At 46.1% G+C, this 16250-nt stretch overlaps 1 protein-coding gene across 1 annotated transcript in view; it reads right to left on the minus strand.

Annotated features, from left to right (window-relative positions):
* Positions 1-16250, minus strand: part of RDH8 (retinol dehydrogenase 8) — a 219441-nt gene that overhangs the window by 139221 nt on the left and 63970 nt on the right. Inside the window, exons 2-3 of the mRNA XM_086959032.1 lie at positions 10901-11062; positions 1267-1446 (exon numbers count right to left, since the gene is read on the minus strand). Coding sequence (XP_086815158.1) covers positions 1267-1446; positions 10901-11062 — 342 coding nt within the window. The remainder of the gene's footprint in view (positions 1-1266; positions 1447-10900; positions 11063-16250) is intronic.

Genomic DNA, 16250 nt, shown 5'->3' on the forward strand with positions numbered 1-16250 from the left:
ACCACCATCTCTGACAGGCTCAACAAGCCTATCAGAGCGGCAGTCAGAGCTTTAATCCCTACAATGGAGTTGGGGCCTGCGGAAGCACTGCCATAGGGACTAGGATGTCAGTTTCCGATACCTTTTTCATGGCAATCCCACTGTCGTGAAAACACTGTCGGAAACAGACTAAGGGGTCCCCCAGCAGGATCCTCATCCTCTGTAGTCCTCTGCTATGTGGGCAGGGGAGCACATGGGATCCCCCCCCCCCAAACATCCATGCAATGTGTGCCAGGCACCACATGGTGCCTGGCACATGGTGCATGGACGTTTTTAAAATGAGTTTTACTTTTGCGGCTTGTGCAGCAGCCCTTTTCCTTGCCTGATGCACAAGCCACAATGGTAAAAAGCATTTTACGACTGTCCACACGGTGGTCATATTGTAATTGGGTGATCAGAATCGCCAACTCCTTGTCAGACAGTCTCGTACCTGAAACAATGGCGGCTGGATACATATCCAACCACCATCGTAATGAAGCCCTTAGACTTTCGTAGTAACTTTACACTCAAAATTTGTGAATACCAAAAGTAGTAACTTTACTAAATAAGTGCAAACCTACTTACCTTTGTGAATCAGGCCCTGTGAGTTGTAACTGTAAATGTAATGGAATCAGTAACTGTGCTTGTAATTTAAACTTGAATTGCAAATATAATGTAGGTTTTTACACCAGTAATGCAAGATGTAACTACATGTGTCATTTTAATGTTAGTGTAGCTGTTCATGTCATTTGAATTCTAGTCTGAGATATCATTCAAGTTGTAATCTATATTCTAATTATAATAATAATAATACACACATACATGCATACAAACATATTTTGAAACGTGGCATTATCTTTTATTCCCTGTCTCAGGATAGAATGTGTTTAATCCAGTGACATGCCTGGAATCTCATTCTTCTATAAGCAGTTTATTCCACACAATAATGGTTGGCTAACCAGATATTAGACTAGAGACCCCTAAACTCATTGTGGAGACTCCCCCACGAGTGCGGAGGCCCTTTGTGAACCAGGCCCTCAGTCTAAATCCAACCTCGGTAAATCTGGCTGAATTATTGATGTAAACTCCTAGCCTCCGTGTCCTTAATAAAATCCAGATTTTCTGCCCAGCGGGCTGTGAACATTCTAAATTGTTAGTGAAACAATTTGCTCATTGGTTTAACATTACAGCACATTATTACAGGACTGTTGACTTAAAACAGTGAGCACAGCCACAGAGTTATTTTACCTTGTAGCCCCATCACGCTGCTAATGACTACTATGTGTCCGGCCCGCCTCCTTTTCATGTCCGGAAGCACTGCTTTGATCATCCGTACTGCTCCAAAGAAGTTGGTCTCAAAGACTTTTCTCATGTCATCCATAGTGATGCTCTCTATTGGCCCAATCTGCCCAATGCCCGCGTTGTTCACTGCAACCAGATGGTAAGAGTTAAATGCCCTACTTTCATATGGCTTACTTTAGTGTGTCAGATTTTATACTCAATAGCAATGCGTTCCCCAGCAACCTTGTTCCTATATAAACATGGCACAAAGAAAGATGAATTAAAGATCTGTCAGAACGTGGGATAAAATTTGGGGGAGGGGGGACTTTTCCAACTTAATTAACAAATCCTGGTTAAATCTCGTTTAAACTCTGTTCAACTGCTGTGTTGCCATCGCACAAACCGTAGACACGTTCACAGAAAAATGTGTGTTAATTTCAAACAGTACCAGCAGATTCCAACTCAAGGAACCAACACAATAAAGTTCCCAGGCCAATTTAGGAAAGAAGAGAAAATGTAATAGGCAACCGGACATCAAAATGGTTACATTCAAATAAGGAGAACTAGAGCTGTGATTTTTTAAAAATCTTAATGCAAAAGGTGCGCATAAAAAGTAAAGCTCCATTGAGAAATATCCATTTGTGCTTGCCTGCTACCTTTGCATGATTCAGTTCAGCCTCAATAGAGTGCAGGTAAGATACACCAAGGGGATCAGGACAAGGTTTAAGGTTGAAGCTGATGGGAGCTCCTCAAAGTCAGATACAAATTACATTAAGCTCCCACTAAAGTGGTTGGTCTTGGCACCATACATTCTGGACAAGACTTAGCTGGATTCTGTAGCTACCTAAATCACTTCACCGTGGGGATAGATTTGCTGTCTCGCCTAGGTTCAGAGATTTACATTCACTTTTTTGGTTCTCAAAATCCACCAGTGGGCAAGGCTGAAAGCTGTAGACAGGCAAGACTCCGCAAGGCATAGTACCGTTGCTGCAAGGCCTGCTGAAACCATTTTCAGTGTGGCCAAATGTGATGAACCAGTTGTGCTGTCCAATCCCAGGTGAGACTGATCCTTTTACTGCCAAGAAAAGGGCAATCTCTCCACAGCCAAGGCAAGCAGCACATGCACGGGGTCTGACATCACTGCAGAGTCCCCCAACCAGTGCAAGGGAATATTAGCTTTAATACAAATGATGAGAGTCAGTGCTGACGTTTAGGCCGCAGCGCATATAATCCTTCTTCCAATTGGCCTGCAGCCTGATTAATGTCAGATGCATGTGGAAAATCGGGGGGTGGGGGCAAGTGCCACCCCTTATCCCCCCTTGTGAATGCCCATGTGTGAACCCATAACTTATTATACAGTTTGGAAGCACTCAACACTTTCTCCCAGTCCCTTCTTATCAATAGGCTTTTCCAGAAGGCCATGTACTTATCTGGTTAGGTTTCTTTCTTTCGCAGAGAACTCAATCGATCTCCCTTCCCCTTCAGATCTCCCTGCGAATACCTGAAATGTTGTATACCGGCAACAATCTGCTCAAATTAAGCACTGTTAGGAAAACGATGCTGTAATGATATTTTTGTCTGAAAAAACAACGTTATTTATCAACCACACGTTTATTCAACCTTACTTAAGATGTTGAAAATAATATTTTTAAATAGTCACACTGGTGACCAGCATGTTGCACATAGTTGTCTCTATCAGACACACAAACTTGCTGAGCTACCAGACCAGTTCACCTTATGGGTAAAATGCAAAATAGCAAAGATTTGGGTTTATCAAAATGGAGAACCTCACACAAGGCAGAATTCAGAAACAGTGTGCTCTGGTTTGAAAGTGAATACATTCGAGGTTAAAGGCCTCTTTTCTGTGTTTGTTGGATTGAAGGTGCTAGTTATCACACTTGATAAACTCAAAAAAAGACTCGGAATTTAAAGGTGAGATAAATAACTCCTGTTCTGAGTTCTGGCGTACCACACCAATATCTCCTTGTCCATGTAAATGCTGAATTGTTTCCCATTACAAAGTTTTGAGAGATTTTAGATGACAAATTTTAATAAAGAGTGATGTATTTAATTCACCTGGGCCTGGATTACGAGCGAATTCTTGTTTTACATCCCTTGTGTAAATTCCTGTTTGTGCAGGAAAGAGAATTAGGAGTTGGTTGGTATTTACCACATCTTGAAATTGCCAGGTGAATTAAATATCTCCCCCGTCATTACATTTCAGCTGATCAAACCTGCTGGAACTTAATAGGGAACAAGCATTTACAATGCAATGGTCTCGGCATTATTAAAGGTAGAGCTATTGGCATTGCTCATGAATTTCCCAGCTCCACTCAGTTTTCTCATATGGGAAAGTACAGTAAGTAATATCTTTCTACGTAGTCAAGTCAAGTCAAGTCAAAAGATTTATATAGCGCGCTACATACCCATAGGGTCTCAAGGCGCTTGAGGAGGGGTGGGGAATTACTTGTCGAATATCCAAGTTTTAAGTTGCTTTCTGAATGCTAGGTGGTTCTGAGTAAGGCGAAGGTGAGTAGGAAGAGAGTTCCAAGTTTTAGCTGCCAGGTAGGAGAAGGATCTGCCTCCCATGGTGGTTTTGTTGATGCGAGGTACAGTGACAAGGGCTTGGTTGGAGGATCGTAGTTGACGGGAGGGGGTGTAGAAGGACAGTCGTGTGTTGAGGCATTCGGGTCCAAGTTCGTAAAGTGCTTTGTGTGCGTGGGTTAGGAGGCGGAAAGTAATCCTCTTATTTACGGGGAGCCAGTGGAGGTTTTTCAGGTGACCAGAGATGTGTTCTTTATGCGGGATGTCTAGTATGAGCCTGGCTGAAGCGTTCTGGATGCGTTGGAGTTTTTTCTGGAGTTTTGCGGTGGTACCGGCGTAGAGGGTGTTTCCGTAGTCCAGGCGGCTAGTGACCAGTGCGTGGGTGACCGTTTTACGAGTTTCGGTGGGGATCCAGCGAAATGTTTTTTTGAGCATGCGAAGAATGTTGAAGCAAGATGATGAAACGGCGTTGACTTGTCTGGTCATCGAGAGTGAGGAGTCCAGGATGACGCCCAGGTTCCGTGCGTGGTCTGTCGGGATGGGTGCTTTTCCAAGGGCCTCTGGCCACCAAGAGTCGTCCCAGGCGGAGGGGGAGGTGCCTAAGATGAGGACTTCTGTTTTGTCGGAGTTCAGTTTCAGACGGCTGTGCTTCATCCACTCGGCTACTTCTTTCATTCCTTCGTGTAAGTTAGTTTTGGCGGTGTTAGGGTCTTTGGTGAGTGAGAGGATCAGTTGAGTGTCGTCAGCGTAGGAAATGATGTTGAGGTTGTGTTGGCGAGCGATGGTCGCAAGGGGGCTCATGTATACGTTGAAGAGGGTGGGGCTGAGAGAAGATCCTTGTGGCACGCCACAAATGACTTCAGTGGCCTCTGACTTGAATGGAGGGAGGCGGACTCTCTGGGTTCTTCCGGTGAGAAACGAGGTGATCCATTCCAGTGCTTTTCCTTGGATTCCGACGTTTCTGAGGCGATGTAGAAAGGTGCTATGGCAGACTGTGTCGAAGGCAGCGGAGAGGTCGAGGAGGATGAGGGCGACTGTGTCTCCGTTGTCCAGTAGAGTTCGAATGTCGTCAGTTGCAGCGATGAGTGCGGTCTCAGTGCTGTGTTTGGCTCGGAATCCGGACTGTGAGGAGTCGAGGGATTTGTTGGTTTCGAGGAAGGCGGCGAGTTGGTTGTTGACAGCTTTCTCGATGACTTTGGCCGGGAATGGAAGAAGCGAGATGGGGCGGTAGTTTTTTAGTTCGGTGGGGTCAGCTGTGGGTTTTTTTCAGAAGGGTGCTGAGTTCTGCGTGTTTCCAGCTTTCCGGGAAGGTGGCGGAGTTGAGGGAGCAGTTGATGACATCTCGGAGGTGTGGTGCTATGATGGAGTCTGCTTTGTTGAAGATGTGATGAGGGCATGGGTCAGTTGGGGATCCTGAGTGGATGGAGTTCATCAGGCGGATGGTGTCCTCAGTGGAGATTGGGTTCCAGTCGTTGAGGATGTTCAGGGGGGGTGAAGGTCCCGCAGAAGGTTGGGTGGGTTGGTCTCCGGGTCGGTTGTCGAAGCTGTTGTGGATGTCTGCGATTTTGTTGTGGAAGAACGAAGCTAGGGAGTCGCAGAGGGCTTGGGAGGGGGTGATGTCGTTGGAGTTGGCTGATGGGTTGGTAAATTCTTTGACGATGTTGAATAGTTCCTTGCTGTTGTGGGCGTTGTTGTCTAGTCGGTCTTTGAATGCGGCTTTCTTGGCAGACCGGATGAGTTGGTGGTGTATGCGGGTGGCGTTTTTGAAGGCGTCCCTGGTACTGGTGTTTGGGTCTTTTTTCCAGGCCTTCTCGAGGGAGCGACAGAGTTTCTTAGATTTCTTAAGATCATCGTTGAACCAGGAGGCGTTTTTGCTGCCTAGTTTGATTTGACGTTTTTTCAACGGTGCTAGGATGTCGGCGCTGTTGGATAGCCATTGAGTGAGGTTAATGGCTGCTTGGTCGGGGTTTGGGGAGTGGGCGGGGGGGTTTAGAAGAAGCGATGAGGAGATCTGGTCGACGGTGATTTTGTTCCAGTTTCTTCGCAGGGTGGGTTGAGGATGGTTGTGGATAGTGGTCTTATTGTAGATAAAGTGGACGCAGCTGTGGTCCGTCCAATGAAGAGCTGTGGTGTGACTGAATGAGACATGTTTGCTGGAGGTGAAGATAGGGTCGAGTGTGTGACCTGCAATGTGGGTGGGGGTAGTGACAAGTTGTTTGAGTCCGAGGTCGGCGAGATTGTCCAGAAGGGTGGTGGCGCTGCTGTCATTGCTCTTTTTCAGGTGAAAATTGAGGTCTCCCAATAGAATGTAGTCCTCGGAGGGGAGGGCGTGTGGGGTGATAAAGTCAATGATGTCGTCACTGAATTGTGCATGGGGTCCTGGAGGCCGGTAGAGGAGGGTGCCTCTGAGTGTGGTCTTGGGGTCGGTGTGGATCTGGAAGTGGAGGTGTTCGGCGCTGGTAAGGTTGACGTCTGAGCTGGTTGAGATGCGGATGGAGTTCTTATGGACGATAGCGATGCCTCCTCCGGTTTGCTTGATGCGGTCCTTACGGATGATCTTGTAATCTTCCGGGATGGCAATGGTGATGTCTGGGGCTGAAGAGTCATTCATCCATGTTTCTGTTAGGAAGGCGACGTCCGGAGAGATGGTGTCTAGTAGGTTCCAGAGGTCGATGGCGTGTCTGTGGACCGAGCGGGTGTTGAGCAGGATGCATTTAAGGTGGTTGGTGTCGGGTCTCTGTTTGGTGTTGGTGGATGAGGAGTTGGTTTTGGTGACGTCGAACTTGCAGGATTTGCAAGAGAAGGGTCCATGGGTGTGTCCAGGAGCGGCCTGGACGCAGTTGGGGGAGCGGCCGGGATTAAGGGCTAGGAGGGTGGTGGCATCGTAGGTGATGCGAGTGGGCTGGGCAATGCGGGAACCAGGGGGTCTGGCGCTGGGCGCGGGCTTGGCGCGGACGAGCGTAGACGGGCTTACCTTTGGCGCACTTTCGGCGTGGCCGTAGCGCGTGGACGCTGCGTGTTGGGGCATCAGTCATAAATGGAGAGAGGAGGGGGCGGAGCGAGGGAGGGGCTGCAGGGAGGTGTGATCGTGGTGGAGGGGCGGGCTGGCAGGCACAACAACAAACAAAATGGCCGGAAGTATTTCACAACAACAAATATTTCAAGATCGGCAGCCAGGGAAAGGAGACGTGCAAGTGGGCAGAGGCACAGATAGATTTGTAAGCAGGCTGATACAACACTAGGCACAAGCGCAGCAGGCAATATGCTTTCAAAATCGCGCAGCTAAAAATGCTAATGAAAATGAAATAATGAAAATCACTCGCGTGGTGTGTGCACAAGAATGCTGCTAAGCGTCACCAAAATGCGGAGCACAAATGCCAAGGGTGTAATTAAGAAGCTAGCGCTACGATACCCAGAGTTCAGGGAGCCTGGGGGAGCGACCGGATCTGCACGAGGCCGGAGAGTCACAGAGGAGGCACAGGCAGGTCAGCACTCTACAGTCCGTGGGAGGGAGGGGCTGCAGGGAGGTGCAGGGAGGAGCCTTTTCAATATTGGTTTTCTTTCGTCATCCGCATTCCATAAGTTGCATGAAAGATAAGGGATGGCACACAAGGCAGCATTTATGTCGTGTTGGGAGGGAGGCTGCTGCAATCTTAGACAGTGGTTGAGTTAGGAGAGAGCCATAATTATGCGGAAAACAATTGCGAACTAGGATATTTTGCCTTTCATGTTCGAATTGGTCTTGTGGAGAAAGGGAGAAGTACTGATGACAGAAACTGCATGGCTCTGAGACAAATGGCTTGTGATTCCACTTTTGGCATATTTGGGGCATTCTGTGATTGGAAACACATCCCACTTTGTGAATGTATTTGAGTCAATAGCTCATATTAAACCTTAAATAAAGAAGTGTACTCATTGGTTGAATTAAATAACTCAGTGAAATGCCTAACAAATATTTAAAATTGGGAGGGTTTGCTCTTTCTGGCCACACCTCTGACTCTGCCCACTGACCCAATTTTCAAGTTATTCGCACTCTGATTCTCCGCCCACAGTTCCACTACTTTTTTTCCCACCTACTCCACCACTGTTTGCAGGGTGCCTACACGCTCCCAAAAAACACATGCTGGAGAACTGCACTGAGCATAACGGTCAATACTAGAGAATCTTACGCTCCCCGCGTTTCACTGCACTAAAAGGGCGTTGGCTGTACTTAGTGCTCTGGGTTTGCACTCCACTTTCGAAGATACTTTCAATACCTGCACTGCAAGGGGCTGCACATAACCACTGCGCCGTAAGAGGGGTGTGCCTACGTTGCCACGGGAGATGCACCCCGACCATGTTGCACACAGGGGCGCGATAGATGGAACGCATACACTGATATGGGTACACTCAATTGCGTGGTTTTTCATTGCGCACACTGAACGGGGAGGTCACACTGCATTAGGGGAGGGGATTGCTGCTCTGTCCACGAGACCCATGGGGAGAGGGGGGCTACCCTTCTCATACTGCATATGATCGGTTTACAGCGCATTTAGTTGTATTTCAACACAATGCACTAGGAGAATCACGCTGCATGAACCCTCAGAATGACCGCAATGATACGGCGATGGGAACTCTAGTGGGCGTGGGGAAACACACTCACTACGCATTGAACACTTCGGTATATGTGATTTAACTCTAACCTCAGACATAAGAAACACGGTTCATTCGGCCTTTACAATCAATCAATCGCAAACACAGACGGGTGAACAACCAGAGTACACAAACTAGAGTCCAGAACTACCAGAGATATTTCATTCTTCGTAGGAGCCCGAGCTCACCAGTGAACGGGTCACGGGCAAGGCTTGTTGATTCATTCACGACTTTTACCCGCAGCTCACCTACTTCCGCTCTCCTCGAACCGGAACCAATAGTGATAGATGGTCCTCTCCGGTGCTGGGGAAGAAATCACTTGACTCGCAGATTACTCCTCAATGTCGACCGACGAAGGATAACTCCACGGGCCCTTGGAGGCCACGAACCATCGATTATGTTCAAGACCCGAAGAGCCAGGGAAGGAGGAGATTCCGAGCCCTGAGTGTCGAAGAACTGTTAATGCCAGATTCTGTGTGCTGGAGAAAGGCTCAGAAATCCGAGGGCTGGAGGGAAAAACAGTTCACAGACCATTCTCTTTTGTCAATGTCTGTTCCCGCTGTTCCACACTCCTTTCAAGCTGGTACTTCACTTCTTTGCCCGCACAATCTCTTTCACAGACCAGGCTTCACCGTCCGTGCCCCTTTCCTTGGCAGAGCTCTCTTAAAGCCCTCCCCCTCCAACCGCCCTTCTCCCTTGGACTCTCCTCCATCTGCGACCTCCCCCAGACCGGCCGGCTCCTGGCAAGCACAGATGGTTCCCAGATGGGAGCGAGCAGCAAAAGAGCTACCCTACCCCCATTAGACCCCCGCTCTGTTACTAAGGCGCCATGCTAGTTGATGTCACTGCGCGTTAGACGCACTCTTGCACCAATACAGTCATCCACGCCTTCCGTCTACAGAGCCCTGCTGCAATTATTATTATTATTATTATTATTGCATTTATTGAGCGCACAGCTACCCGGAGGTTTCCCGGCGCTTGCCTTGGGAACCCGTCCTGGCTTTTCCCTGTGAGATAGCCCCTACAGGGCATCCCCAAGGTGAAAGCCAGGCATCCCGCCGCAGGGGGGCCATTGTGGAGATTAAGCAAGCTTAATGCCCAGAGTTGCAGAGTGAGAACCCATGATTAGAGCAGGCACCGAAGCGAGAATTATCGAGTCCGTGGACATTTGAGCTCCCTTGCATACTGCTAGAAGGCTACAGCCTCTCCACCGTGTTCACCGTTTATCACCTAAGCTTTTTGGCTAAGTCTAAGCTTCCGATATATTTCGGATTTGGGGGCGTGGTTTTGCTGTCCTGAGTGACGGACTACGTCACGAGCTAAAGAACAGCAAGAATGACGCCCCCAAATCCGAAAAAGACGGAGCCTATTCGGAGGGACGGCTCTCTCCTCCAATGGCTGGCCTCCGTTTAGGAAGCCAGCCAATGGAGGGAGAGCCAAAAAGAGGGAGGGATAAAGCAGCCCTCTTACTGACAATAATTCTCGGACTACCGGTCTGCCTTCGGCAGACCGGATATTACAGAGACCTAAAAAGTGTATGGGGTTTAAATTACAATCCAAACGTTGGTAGGGTAAGCACCATGAATATTACACGCTCTTCCCCAGAAACTCGTAATAGGGGCTGTTTTTTTGCACCTAATAAATAACGTATAGCATGGTATCATTATTTCTCTTGTTTGATAAAAAGCACTTTGATTCCAACAATCTCGGAATCAGGACATAGGTAATTAACGGGTGCGGTAAACAGGGACATTTTAAGGATTTCAGGGGCCCTCGGCCAAACATATTTTGGGGGCCACTGTTTGAACCAGCTTTGAATTCATGATCCAGTTTCAGCTCTTTCATGTCCTGTTTGACCACTGCACAGGCACGCTGGTCCAAATTATAAATCTGTTAAAATGTAATATTCATGGATAGTGATATGTTTTTCAGTATTATAGTGCAGCAACAGCTCACTAATAGGTTTGCAAACAATCTTTGTGACCCCCCTCCAATTTCTTAAACTGTTTTGATCTAAAACGAGTTTTTTATAGATGTTGCATGGTTTGAAAAACAAACATTTCTCTGCAAAATGTTAGTAATAGACTCTCATTCATCACTCACACTAAAAATAAATTGAAGAAAAATGGTGTTTAAATATCTGTTTAAGAATTAGTCAAGGTCATCAGGACAAGACTATCTACAGAAGTGAGCTAGCTTTATCAGGCCCTCCATGAAAGGATGGGGCCCTGGGCCAGGGCCCATTTTGCCCATGCCTTAAAACGTCTCTGGCGGTAAATACCACCCAACTTGGAAGTACGACTCCTGCGCAAACAGGGCTTTGCGCACGTGTCAGAAAACTCAGGCAAATCAGAGTCGCAGCCTAAATGTAAATGTTCTAGCCAGAGCCCTCCCTGCCTCTCCTCTGCAGATCATATAGTGGTACCTAGGACGTCCACCCTGCGGTCAGGGATGCTGCTGAGGCACTCAGCTACGGATTCATCGCTGCAAACGTCCAGACGTTTGACCACCAAAGTGTCATTCAGAGATTTGCCTGCAGCTTCCTCCAGCTTCTCCTTCTTCTTCAGGTCCCTCATGGTGGCAATCACTGTAGAAGACATCAGACACTTTGTAAAGATAACAGCAAGAGAAACAGATATAATGTTACCATATTTTATTCTAATTGTAAATTGCTTTGTTAAGTGCAGCTGTTATGGTTTTTTTTCTTTATCACTCTCAAATATATCTATTTTTTAACCTTGTAAATTTGGCCATGGAGCCATTTGAGTAAATATAAGACAAGGGACCACAACTTGACTTCAAATTGTGCCAAGTTGATTTTAATCAAATGGTTTTTGAGGATTACACATTTACATTTGGACAGAGCACATTTTCAATTAGGTAAAATTAGTCTCATCTACATTACTAATTATGTAAAAAAAATTAAGTACTTTCGGATAACAAACCCCAAAATTAAAATGCATATTTTTATAAGTATCATCTTTGTCTCAAACATATCGTGTTGGCAATTGTATACTAAAGAGAAAACTATTTTACTCACATGTTGCCATTTCTTGTAACAAAAATGGAAATCATAAATGCTCATTCCTTTTACAATCACGCACCATAAAAAAGATGCACAATTAGTTTGTGTAGTTCTATGGAGAAATGAATGTAATCTGAAGTACCTATGCCAATAAAATTACTCAATACTAAAAAGGAACAGACCCATAGCATCTAAAGGGTGAAAGAAGGTGTACTGTGGCAGATATGATTTCCTTTGCACAATAACACGTTAGTGAAAAAACGTAATTTAGTAATGTCATTCAATGCTTGCTTGACTTGTCTTGATACCTTATCAGGCGTTACTTTATTACAGTACACAGAAGGATTTTGGATTTTCTTGATTTATTTTGTATCTTTTTGGGGAACTGTGAGTGAGGCAGAAACTGTATTTAAAGAGGAGAATCTCAGCATGATAGGAGATAGTAATTTATCGTGCACATATGCCAAGTGGAAGGATGGAAATTGTAAAATGTTTTACTCATTGACCGAGATGGCAAATTTTAAAAACATGGTCGTATTGAAGAAATTAATGGCCTGATTTACAAGAATCGAACACATCAGCATGATGAGTCACTTTCCTTGAACACGCGTGAAATGCCCTTGGGACCCCATGGATGCACTGTATTTATAATACAGGGTGCGATGGTGCAAGGATTAACAGATGCATCAGAAATCCTAACACATCTGTTGGGCAAAAGTGACGCATTACTGGAGTTGGTTGCAACTCCAGCAATGTGCCAGAACACCTAGGGTAGTCCGATAGTAAAAGCCATTAGTCAATATTTATGCCTGGTGTGAGCAGGCATAAGGATTTTGACTCAGTGAAGTCCTAGAGTGACCCAGTGAAATGTTGTAAATTTCACTGTGCCAGTTCTACGTGTTTTTTTGTGTCAGAACGCCTACCCTGCATACATTATACTCGGCACAGGCATATTGTGACGCAGGGCACTACAAACCGACACACTGGGCTCAATACGTCAGTTTGTAGATATGGCACAGTGTGGCGCTTTGAATGCATGGCCGCTGCATCAAAAACAAATTACACAGCGACGGTGCAAAGGGCTTGTAAATAAGCCCCTAAATTTGCTTGGTTTGTGCCGTAAAATCTAATTTTAGTCTATGAGACAATTTATGATTCGCGAAGGCTCTTAGCAGTTGAAAGAATCAAAGCAGTGTTTTCATTTAAATTATACTTTTAGTAAAATTACTGTTACATACAACAAATAGAAGAAAAATACATGTTGCTATAAGGTACAGGCAAATAATGCATTTGTTTGGTTCTGGTGAAATAATAAGCCATGACACTAAGTAAAGTAGTATAATAACGCCTCTAAAACCACAACATTTCATTATAAAGTTTGTACTTCATGAGATCCAATCTTTCAATAGCATGACATAACAATATATATTACTTTCTAACACAAAATGCTTCCTGAATAACAGTAGATAACAGAGTATACTAATTTTAGTGTGAAGCAAAAGAAACAGTTCTTTTATGTTTAACTTATTAAGTGTGGATTTTCTTGCAAGTCAAAATTAGTTATATTTTCTGGTGGTTTTTTTCCTTTTAAATTCTATTTTGAGACAATCTGCGCAGAAAAAAATGAATCCGTTTTTGTTTTTTAAAGGGAGGGATGGAAGACTGAGCTAACCAAACAAGCTGATAGTACAGATAATAATTCTACTTTGTTTATGCTTCAATATTAAAGGAATTCAGGGGCATTAAGTGAGAACCGGTTGACACTGATAAAAAAGCAGCACAGGACTGCAGACTAATGTGTAGAATGATGTGTATAAGTTATAACGCCTCGTAAGCTAGTGTCAGATAAGGCTCCTACTAGATAAATGTGATAACTAAGCTGTCAACAGCCTTGATGAAGCCTGAAGTCCTTTGACTACATTGAAACACCTGCTAGCTGTGCAAATGATCATTTGATAACCAACATTTTAGAAAGAAACGTTAAGGATTAGGAGAAATAAATGCATATCTCCAAATGGAGTAGCCACTTTGAGTGCTACAATAAGGGCCAGATGTAGGTCGCCAAATACCGGTCGGTAGCGACCGATTTCGGCTGTTACCGACCGGTATCTGGAGATTGAGATGTAGGCGGCCTAACATTTACCAATTCTGTAAAGTTACGGATTCGGTAAAATACCGAATCGGTATATTTACCGAATCGGTAAATCTAGATGTAGGTGGCACTGGCAGTTCCGGCTGGACTGTTCCCATGAGGCACAGGGTCAGACTGATTTGCATATGACCTTGTCTGAACTGGGGTGGTGTGGAGTGCAAAAAAACAATGGATTTGGGTCCAAATCTCTGTACTGGGGTGAATGTATGACATTGTTCTGCATTCTGTCCATCAACTGTGGTTTTTGCATTTGGCACTGAAAACAGTGCCACGGGCCCTTAAGAATTCGTTATTTACCATTTTTTTTTGTAAAATATGTTTTTATTGCAGAATCATGTACAAACAATCAGATAACCCAACCTTCCCACCACTGACAACTGTGATCCAACGATCAATAGGCAAACGGAACACAGACATTTAGCCCACATCTCGGAGGCCGGGCGGCGTCAACTACTAAAATGCCAGAGGTATCAAAATAAAAGAGCAAGCAATTGCAACCGGTCGGCAGAGCAGTTTAGTATCCGCATTGCTATAACACCCAACCCCTTCCATAACACAATCAACTAAAAAACTAATCCCAATAGGAGTTAAAGAACATCATCAGAAGTACAACCCAATCGCACTCAGTCATCCACCTGAGCGTCCCCCATTGGGTCCTCCAACACTGCACACTCAATACATCCAACCACAATACAAGGAATATATTTCTTAAGCACTCAACATAAAAGGTCCGCAAATGATCGAGGTGTCTGCTAGGTTCTGCCCACCGTTGGAAATAAAACCCAACTTTCCCTCCCCTATCCCACCCCCCCCAACTGCTGCCGATGTGGTTCCAGTTCACGTAGACATAATCATACCCTGCTGCGGTCTGAGGGATCAATACTCAATTGCTGTTGGGTCCCATGGAACCCCTTATAGTGGCCATCTCCCCTATTCCTCTTCTTCAGTCAAATAATCCTTTAGGGCTTGCACCAACGCCTCCCAGGTCCTTGCCATTTCTAGGCCCTTCTCATTAGTTGTACGGGTGGCCTGTCGGAGCCGAACTGCACTCTCACTCCGGGCCCATTTCTGTAGTTCATTCGTCCATCTCCTATTGGATGGGCCCTCTTTCGATTTCCAATGGCAGGTGATTTCTCTCTGGGCTAAAATAAGTCCTAAGTCAATGAATTTGCTAGTTATTTTTGTTTTCGCTGTATGAGGGAACCAGAGCAACAAACACGTCGCCATGTCGTACTGCACCTGTCGATTGGTGACTGCATTAAGGAGCGCCCCCACCTCTGACCAATGCGTCCCCAACTTTGGACAATCCCACATCATATGGTCCAATTCTGCATCAGGTGTCAGGCATCTGGGACACGCTGCCTCTGGCACTTGAAAGTGCCTCCTGATCTTCCCCCGGGGTCAGATAAGCCCTGTGTATCACAAAAAAGTGCACTTGCGGAAAGCGGGCGTTTCTAGTCCCCTTCCATGTCCTCCTCAAGATGTGACCCCATGTGGCGTCCGGTATGGGTTTCCCTATACTCGCCTCCCACTTTTCCTTCAAGGTTTCAAGTGGTTCTAGTCCTTCGTGCAACATTTGTGACTGGAGGCAGGTGACCGCCTTAAACGTACCCGCCGCCATTACCACGTACTGGCAGGCCATGGTGGTGCAGGACTCCGAAGATCCAGTCCATGCTGTGTGAGAATCTGCAGTTGCGCCGCCAAATAATATAATTTAAAACCAGGAACCGCCATTCTACCCTCCGCCTTAGGTCTCATCAGCGTATTCAGTGCCACTCTACGCCTCCCATGTCCCCATAGAAAATCCGTCATTAGTGTACGCAATTCTTTGAAGACCCGTTTAGGGATCCATATCGGCAGCGTGCAAAAATAGTAAAGCAGCCAAGGCAAAGCCACCATTTTAAGTAGCGCCACCCTGCCCAGCACCGAGAGGGGGAGAGACGCCCAGAAGGCCATACAGCCCTTCAGAGCCCTTACACAGCGCCCTATGTTCCCCTCCAGCATGTCATCAGCATCATGATAGATGCGGACCCCCAAATAAGTGAAACATGACCTTTCCCATATGATGTGCACAGTCAGGTGAGGCCGGGGCATGTCAACCTGCAGCAGAAAAATGCACATTTTGTCCCAGTTAACCTTACGGCCAGACAGCTTCCCAAAGCTCCTCAGCATTGCAACCGCTCCCTCCAATGCCGTCGCCGTGTCCTCCAAGAATAGCAGCAGGTCGTCCGCATATAATGAAATGTAATGCGGGGTCTCGCCGCATACAAGTCCACCATACAGCACGCCCGACCTCGCTTGGGCTGCCAGGGGTTCAATCGCCAGCGCGAACAACAAAGGGGAAAGCGAGCATCCCTGCTATGTCCCTCTTCCCACCGGATACTCAGCGGATATTACCGAGCCCAGCCTAACCCTGGCTGTTGCTGAGGAATAGAGGACTTTTGTCCAGCGCCCAAACTGCTCCCCCAAGCCGAACTTCTCCAGCACCCTATCAAGAAAAATTCGTTATTTACCATGAAATATTATTTCATGGTAAATAACGAATTCCTGTGTACATGCACATCTGTGCATGTACATGTACACCTCTGCCATGTGGCA

The sequence above is a fragment of the Lissotriton vulgaris genome, chromosome 1_1, assembly GCF_964263255.1.
Source record: "Lissotriton vulgaris chromosome 1_1, aLisVul1.2, whole genome shotgun sequence".
NCBI classification, from domain to species: domain Eukaryota; kingdom Metazoa; phylum Chordata; class Amphibia; order Caudata; family Salamandridae; genus Lissotriton; species Lissotriton vulgaris.